This window comes from Atta colombica, unplaced genomic scaffold (assembly GCF_001594045.1).
Source record: "Atta colombica isolate Treedump-2 unplaced genomic scaffold, Acol1.0 scaffold136, whole genome shotgun sequence".
Classification (NCBI taxonomy): domain Eukaryota; kingdom Metazoa; phylum Arthropoda; class Insecta; order Hymenoptera; family Formicidae; genus Atta; species Atta colombica.
Window position 1 is genome coordinate 205132 of NW_017259224.1, and position 8463 is coordinate 213594.

The window sequence follows — 8463 nt, forward strand, 5'->3', positions numbered from 1 at the left end:
ATATAAAAGAAATATAAAATATATTCTATTAAAGTACATATTTTCTCTCTTTTCTTTACGTTTTTTTATTCTTTTTCTACAAGCAACTAAAAAAATGATAATTTTTAAATTATATTGTTATAGCAAATGCGACATGTTGTAATATTTATCGAATTACAATTAAAATTTTATTTGTTTTCTTGAAATAATTATTTACAATTAGATTCTACTAATGTTTCGTAAGTACACACAAATTGAAGTTATGAGTAAGAGAATTAGAACTGATATCTTTTAGACAAAACAAAAAGCGCCAAAAATGATAAACTGATATCTTTATTGCGTTTGCGGATCTGTTCTTTTTCCGCACTTACACGAAACATGTAGCGATCTCGCGATTAGCGCTTACTCACGGCCTCGCAATGATATTGGAATTGACAGGGTGATCGGCCCCGTATCCATTCCAATCCATTAGGATACTTAACGTGCAGAACAACAGGAGCATCATCGTACAACATCTATGAGTTCTAGGAATTGCTAAGGTTCTCGTTGCAGAAACTCATTCCCATTCTCATTGTACATTATCGAAATGCGAATCGAGATGATAAAAATATCTCGGTAACTTTTTGCAAAATTACGAAATTCACATGAATAGAATCGATGACGAAAAGAAAACAAATTATTTTTAAAACTTCCATAATTATCTTAAGCCTATCATGCTACGCGTTGGAGATTGCAAATTGGAAATTCGAATTCAATATAAATTAGAACGAAACAAATTAAAATTAAAATTATCTGACTGTTCAGCAGAGCTGGTATTTTATTCACCTCCAAAAAAATTCTCCGAGTTTTGTTGAAGTGTTTAAAAATTTAGGTAGATATAGATCTAAAAATAATTTTGTTGGATCATTAATACACACACATATAAAATTATGTAAAACGATTAAACGTTGATAATAATACTATAAGAAGTTTCAACATTCCAGCAATTTAAACATTTTACATAATCATTTTAATGATCTAAACAAAATTATTTTTAGATCTGTATATCTAGCGAAATTTTTTAATATTTCAGCAAAACTGTTCTTTTCTGTGGAAATGTACTTTCTTCTCCTTTGAACAATCACACTCAGAATCAGGGTGACTTATCGTGATCGATATTAAATGCATCGTTGTGCACGATTTACTAGGATAGATGATGTGGCGGTGTGGCGATCTCGCTGTGCGTGAGTGTCCGAGTTTCCGCTTCCTGGTATTACGCGGCTGCGAGGAAAGTCCGGGGCGAGGAAAACGCACGACAATACAAAGCGGTGGCGGCGGCAACCGCGATGCTAGAATCGGCATAGCGGCTAGGATGCAGTTCGTCTCCCGTCTCGCTTTTCTCGCCGCCGCTATCGGATACGTTCACCCTTTCGCTCTCCTGCTCTCGCACCATTCTTCTCCGCTCACCTCTCGTTCGTCGCGCCGGCCGGCGTCTCTTTCCACTCTCGACCGAGCAACAACCTGCGATTAGGCGTGCAACGCCCTTCTACTCTCTCGCTTTCTCGAGGCTCCGCGAAAGACCGACGGAAATCGCGACGAGCCGACCTTAAAATCACACACTGCACATTGCGATTTTCAGTATACGATTTTCGAACCAGCGTCACAACCAGGATCACTTCGAACTCGAAGTCTTATCTTTTGAAGTGAGTCATCAAAAAGACAACTGTGTCTGCCCATCGATGTATAGTACTAGATGGATGCGGCGAAATCCCTTTGATCTTTCGTTTTGACGGACCTAGAAAGAGTAAGGTAACTAAGTGAGCACGGAACTCTCTTCCTACTCTTGTCCTATTGGTCGAATTATGTTTCAGGAGAGGGAGGACAATAGTGTATTCTTTAAAGTCAGGAGCTATCACAGTATTGATTGATACTAATGCAGTACGATAATTCTTACATTAAACTTACATTAATTATTAGATACAAAATAAAACTTGAAATATGGTTTCTATGTGTGTTTTGTGCAAAAGTAACACTTTGAGCACAGATGTATCAACTTAATGCCTTAGGGTCTTTGATTACATAATTCATTACTACCCCCGTAATCGCTCTATCTCTTTCTAAGTCTGACAAGATGGTTTCGATGCTAATGCTCCATCCAGTACTATATATTTCGATATGTCTGCCTTCGACTTTAGAAATGCAGAAAGATATATGACATGATTTTAATATATTTCTCTTCTAAAATATTCAGTTAAGATTAGGGGAAGCGTTCTGCCTCTCTCATTCTGTATATCTTTGTTATTTTTTTTTCTGATATTTATATGTTTCTAATTTTGCAGGTGATGCAGCAGCAACAGCATATGGCAGGTGGAATGGGAAGTGTAAGGCCGCCACCGCCCGAATACAAGGCTGCAGCCCAGGCACAGATGATGCATGCTAGTATCGGTATGGGTCAGCAAGCGAGATTTGCAAATACTGGGCCCATGCGCAGAGTTACGCAACAACCTATGCCACCGTCGGGTAAGTTCGAAAAAAATTTTATCGGCCCGTTTATAGTTTCTTCGTTTTTACCTTGTAGTTTAATGTTTAAATTTTAGATCACTTCCTTACTTCAAAAATGATACAATTCAAAAACGCGATTTTCAAGTTATTAAATGAATTAAGTAAACATTACCCTATCAATCATCAGACTAGCTTATCTTCATAAAAAATAATCGAAATTGTCACAACTAAAAAAAAGAGGTGATCTTTGAAAGGGTTGTAAAATGAAACTGACATTTGATATTATGTCTACATTCTTTTTGTTGCTATATTTGATTAGTCATTAATCTTCTGGCAAGTAGAAAAATTTTTTTTTTTTTTTTTGGGATACTTAATTTTTTTGAGTTGTCTTCTTTTTGAAGTAAGAGAGCAATAGAAGTAAGAAAACAGATAATTTCGCGAAAAAAATACTATTAATACAGCAATATCACGCAAAATCCATCGTGTGATAGTAAATAGATATTGCATGCGCTCGATACTTCACCGTTGTTCAACATCTTGGCGCGGATAACACGTTGAATATCATCGTGGAAAGAATTCGACCAAGCGTAAACGTGATGCTGACGTTCCGCTGGATTCATTCCAAGAGGAAGAGAGGCAGAGGTGGCAAAAGATGGTGAGGTGATAGAGAGAGGGAGTCGAAACTATCCTTATATATCCTGGTCTCCACAAGACTCCTATCGATCGGATCGACGCCGGTTTTCCCGAGATTCTATCCAAACGGAAGAAAATCTGCAGATTTTCGCCGAGCCCTGCCTCTCCTTTAAAATGTCACGTTTTTTCGAATTCAACCATCCGTACCATGATGTCATCGCGAATTTCGATTGAATTTAATGCGTTCGTCACAAAATTCTTTGTTTACGCGCTTTCAAGTTTAAGTAAGTAGCAGCAGTAGCGACGTTAGACGATGTCCCGCATTACGGCTCGTGTGGATGTTTTTCGCAGGTCCGATGATGAGGCCGCAAATGGCGCAACAACAACAGCAGCAGGCATTACACGCAGCCGGCGGTAATATGTACATGGGCGGCGGCGGGATGGCTGCCATCGGCAATATGCATCAGATGCATCAACGGCTAGGCTACCCGAGAACCAACAATCAACGGCCGCCCAACGTCAGCGTTGGACCTCCGGATGGCCTTGGAAACAGCATCGCGGGTCGCGGCGCCCAGCAGGACCAATGGCGACACGCGGTTTTGATGCAACAACAGCAAGGCTTTCAGGCGCAAATGCGCTCACAATTCAACCAGCAAAGTCACCAAGGTGTGAGAGAGAGAGAGAGAGAGAGAGAGAGAGAGAGAAAGAGAGAGAGAAAGAAAGGAGGAGAAACAGATATGATGCGCTTTTCAATAAGAAACATAGTGTAACACAGTGATCATTTCATCTTGATTTAACTTGCAAACAATAAGGATGTATAATGATTCATTATGTTATACTGTATCGTCTGTCTCTTGTTGAAAAACATCCGGATATACTATCGTGTTCATCGGAAGAATCATGAGTCGATTGTTGATATCAGATTTATCTTATTTCGCATTAATTTGAAGTTTGCTCTCTCGAACGATGTTCTCATTTTCGTCGAAAATCGAAAGAGCATGTCGCTGCGTTTTGTTTGGATATAAACGCATAAATGCAAATCATATTCATAGAAAATCAAGCACGTCTCGCGAACCTTACTTGTTATTATTCGTGAAAATGATTTGAATTGATATTGCGGGATTTTATTAAATCACACTTTTCGCAGGTGCTTTCGGCATGGGTGGCGCGGCCAACACAATGCAAATGACTGCGGCGCAGATGCAACATCAACAATTAATTCGTTCGCAAAACGGCGGTATAGCTGGTTCGGGAATGTCCAACAGCACGCAGATGCAACAGCTGTTGACGCAACAGCACCAACAACAAACGCTGGCTATGCAGCAGAATAACAATCAGATGTCGTTGCAGATGCAGATGTCACAGACAACGTCTGTAAATTCAGTCAACGTTACTGGGACCGGTGAGTAGTGGTCCACGAAAACAAAAATGTTCACGCTCGAGCGTAACTCATTATTAGCCATACAAATTAAATGGAATTTCCCATGGAATTATCTGAGTAGTCTATATATAAAAGCAGCTGTATCCAAAAATACAAAAAAATTTACATTGAAATTCCAAAAGAAGTTAAATTATTCCTACTGTTATAAGGAGAAAAGAAGTTAAATCCCCAAATTTCTACTGCTACAAACGCAGTTATATTCATCAGTCATATTTAGTAAAAATGACGAACGTTTTGTTCTAAAATCAGTTAAAATCCTTCCTTTAGCTACAAAATTATTTTATACATTCTATTTTAATGAATTATATTTCTCATGTCACGTTATATAAGTTTGTTAACCGAAACAATACATTTTTCTTATGCCTGATTGCATCAATATTATTTTAACTTTAAGCGAGGCTTAAAATTATCTTTTTTTCTTTTTTTTTTTTAAACCGAGAGAAATAGAAAAGAAGAAAGTTTTACATCTCGTAAAGTTAAAGTGACGTTAGAGCAATCAGGCCTTAATTAAAAAATTCTTGACAGTGTATTTGAAAAAAAATTCAATAAGTTTTTTTTCGCTCTCGTAAAAAATTACAAGTGAAGATAATTAAATTTTTACTAATGGGACTTACCTGCTCAATATTTTATGTCACGAATATTTGTAGCAACGTTCAACATATTTAATTACACTTGATGAATTGTATGTTTAGGTTCTCCTCTGCATCCACATCAACAGTATGGCGCAGGTAGCCCTGGAGTACGTAGTTTACCACCACCGCAGCAGCACACTCAGCCACCACCACCGGCCACCACTACGGATCCGTCCGTTACGGCTCCTGATTTTACCCTCGAATTCTTGGAGAACCTTCCTACAGGAGACACGTCGAACTTTAGCGCCCAAGAGCTGCTTAATTCTCTCGACTCTACAGCTGGTTTTAATCTCGATATTCTGTAATGGAACCGTATCTACAGTATGGTCGGTTTAAATATCGGTGCTTGGCGATATGCCGATTTTACTACGATGTCAAGCGAATGAGATCGACTCCTTAAAGTGTATACTTAGCGCAATGGTATCGACGAATTTCACTTCATCCGCGTATTGATCTGCTTTCTTCCCATCATGTTTTCCCTCATTGTATCAAACGAATCGATTTTCTCGTCAGTGCATTTTTGGAAGAGAATATCGACCCGAATGTCCCTTTTCGAATCTTCTTTTTTTAATTACAAAAAAACATTATCTATAAACGGAACGTTTGATTCAATCTTATTGGAGTTTTAAAAGGTACGATTGATGGAAATAATATTATGGAAATAATATTAATAATATTATGATAAAGGACTGATTCTTTCTTGAGCTCGATGTTGAGAAAACATCGGATGCAGATTGATGATATACTTTGTTATATTCAATGACTGACAATTGCGAATGGCGACAGTTACCCACCGGTGCGACAAAGTCCCACAACCGGTCGTAGTGCATTCTCGGTCACCGTTTCCGCGGCTGCCGACTATTCTTTTAGGCAATCACATTTTAGTAAAATTTAATTTTGTAATAACCGCCGAAGGGCGAGAGAGTTTAGCCCTGGAGATGTGGTAGCGTGGGATATCAAGAGGTACGTGGAAATCGTTCTATCGTTTTCTCGTTGGGCAACGATACCCACTTTTGAGAAAAAAACGAAACAAAATCAGGAGGTCGCGGTTCCTATTTTCTTTTTCAAGTTCGCCCATGCTTGGCTATATCGAGAACGATCGATAAATTTCCGAGTGCTCGCGTCGACGACTTCGACAACTGCGATGACTTCGACGGGCATTCCGCAAGACGATTCTCCTTTCTCTTGATTTTTCACGTTGAAAATTCACGCAAGTAGATAGAGATATTGATATTGATAAGGAGGCCACGATTAGAGTTTATTCGACTGAACCTATTCGGCCGCAAAAATTGGTTACCTTGCGCCGACTCGTCGTTGCAAAACGTCCAAGATTTCTGGACAGGCGAGCCTGGCCGGGCGTTAATACTTTATAAGAATAATAATGTAACAATGTAACGATTATATTATATCATTATATCACAATAGCGTAATAATATATCGTTATATTATTACATTATTATGAAAATAATAATGTAGTAACGTAACGATTAGAAAGTAGCGTATTTAATTATGCCATTAACGGCATACTTACAATTAACAGCAAGTCAATTATCAAACATTCAATTTTTATGAGTTTGTGACGCGTGTTGCAAAATCGCGCGCTGATATGATCGGTCCGTACATTGGAAATTTTTACAGTAAGAAGGATTGAAAAAAACTTCTTCCTAAACTGCACATTGTTAGCACTAATACAAGATAAAATGGTCCTTCATTGTAAATAGATATTAAATCTAGAAGAAATTCAAAGCGTTAAACCCGCACAGTTTAACCGAGTATATAAGAGTAAGGAATTTAAAATATATATAGATAAATATTATAATGAGATAATAGTGATTAATAACGTCAGTAATATGCAGGTGGAAATGCGTGCATGAAAGAAATTATGCGCGATTGAGAGGGAGCGTGTAGTAAAAGACGTGAAAATGAATGTATCAGCGACAGGGCACATTTGTTGATTGGTAAATATATTTATTAAGTTTTAATATCGAATGTGCTGTGTCGCGCTATGTCGAAGCCGCAAATAATCACGGTGAGGTAGATTCCATTTCGACGCGGCGAACTACTTGTATTTTCTAAAGGGGCAATCACTTCTCGGGAATTTGCGCGGAGTGTATCGTCGAAATATTCACCGTTCTTTTCTTTTTCTTATTTTATCAAATGGTAACATTGATGCTTTATTTTGAAGATTTTTAAAAACATGAAAATAACGAACAAAATCCTAAAGTTTGCGCTTTGTGTCATTCGTATATGTGAAACTGTATAATAAAGGTTACTATGTAGTTCGATGCTATACAAGAAAGGGAAAGAAGGAAAGAAAGAAAGAGAGAAAGAGAGAAAAGGAATCTGCGATTATTCTTCCAAATAGCGATACATTCCATAGATAACAAAAAAGGAATAGCGATCTGTGGTTCGTCTAATCAAAAGTACTGTTTAAAAAAAAACAAATACACGACAGAAAGAAATATTAATGTTATAATATAAGAATAAAACAGATATATTGAATCCCGCGCTTATATATACATACGCAGAAAGCACATCCTCGACCGTTCGCCGAAAGTGTGCACGAAGACTTCCGATCGGATTTTATTATCGCTTGTCGCGACTCCGCTAGAAACTAGCAAGTCCCGCGCCAAGTGGATTAGAAGATAATAATAATAATAATCATCATTTTTTAAATTTCAATCGGGTGGGGTAACGTTATCTTGTAAAATATTGGGGCCATAAAACATAATCTAAAAAAAAGATGGGAAAGGAAGAGAAGACGAAGATTAGAGGCTGATTCTCAATACCTTTGTAAAATTTTTGAGAAAATCTCGATAAAAATCAATTACATTGATTTGTCCATTTTGTATGTTTCACGCGAGTGAAAGGAGAAGGAGGAAGGGAAGAGAGAACTGCGAGGAAATGAAAACTGCGCATTGTTATAGGGAAGATCAGGGACCAACTGAGAGAGAGAGAGAGAGAGAGAGAGAGAGAGAGAGAGAGAGAGAGAATAAAAGTGCATGATGTCGATTGTCACAGTGGATCGTCGTCTCTTTTTTTTTCGAGAGAAGGAAGCAGAGCCTAATAAAAAAACATTTAAGCCATTTGTTACCGACCTATTAGAAAATTAACTACACAATATCAACATTATCACGTTCGAGATTTTTGCACAAAAGAGAACCACATGCACACACGCGCAAACAGACAGGTGTATCGCGACACTTGTATCGTTGAAAAGTTAACTTTTCGTATTATCGATAGTTGATCGTGAAAAAGCATGACATAATCGAGATAAAAGTTGCGACGTGTTAAATT

The 8463-nt window shown here is 37.8% G+C and overlaps 1 protein-coding gene across 2 annotated transcripts in view; it reads left to right on the forward strand.

Annotated features, from left to right (window-relative positions):
• The window catches only part of LOC108684608 (neurogenic protein mastermind), a 197459-nt gene extending 189607 nt beyond the window's left edge, over positions 1–7852 (forward strand). For both annotated transcript variants that reach the window (XM_018189019.1, XM_018189020.1), the window contains exons 4-7: positions 2298–2478; positions 3445–3759; positions 4241–4495; positions 5227–7852. In XM_018189019.1, the coding sequence (XP_018044508.1) occupies positions 2298–2478; positions 3445–3759; positions 4241–4495; positions 5227–5471 (996 nt within the window). In that variant the 3' untranslated portion in view covers positions 5472–7852. The remainder of the gene's footprint in view (positions 1–2297; positions 2479–3444; positions 3760–4240; positions 4496–5226) is intronic.
• The last annotated feature ends 611 nt before the right edge of the window (positions 7853–8463 follow it).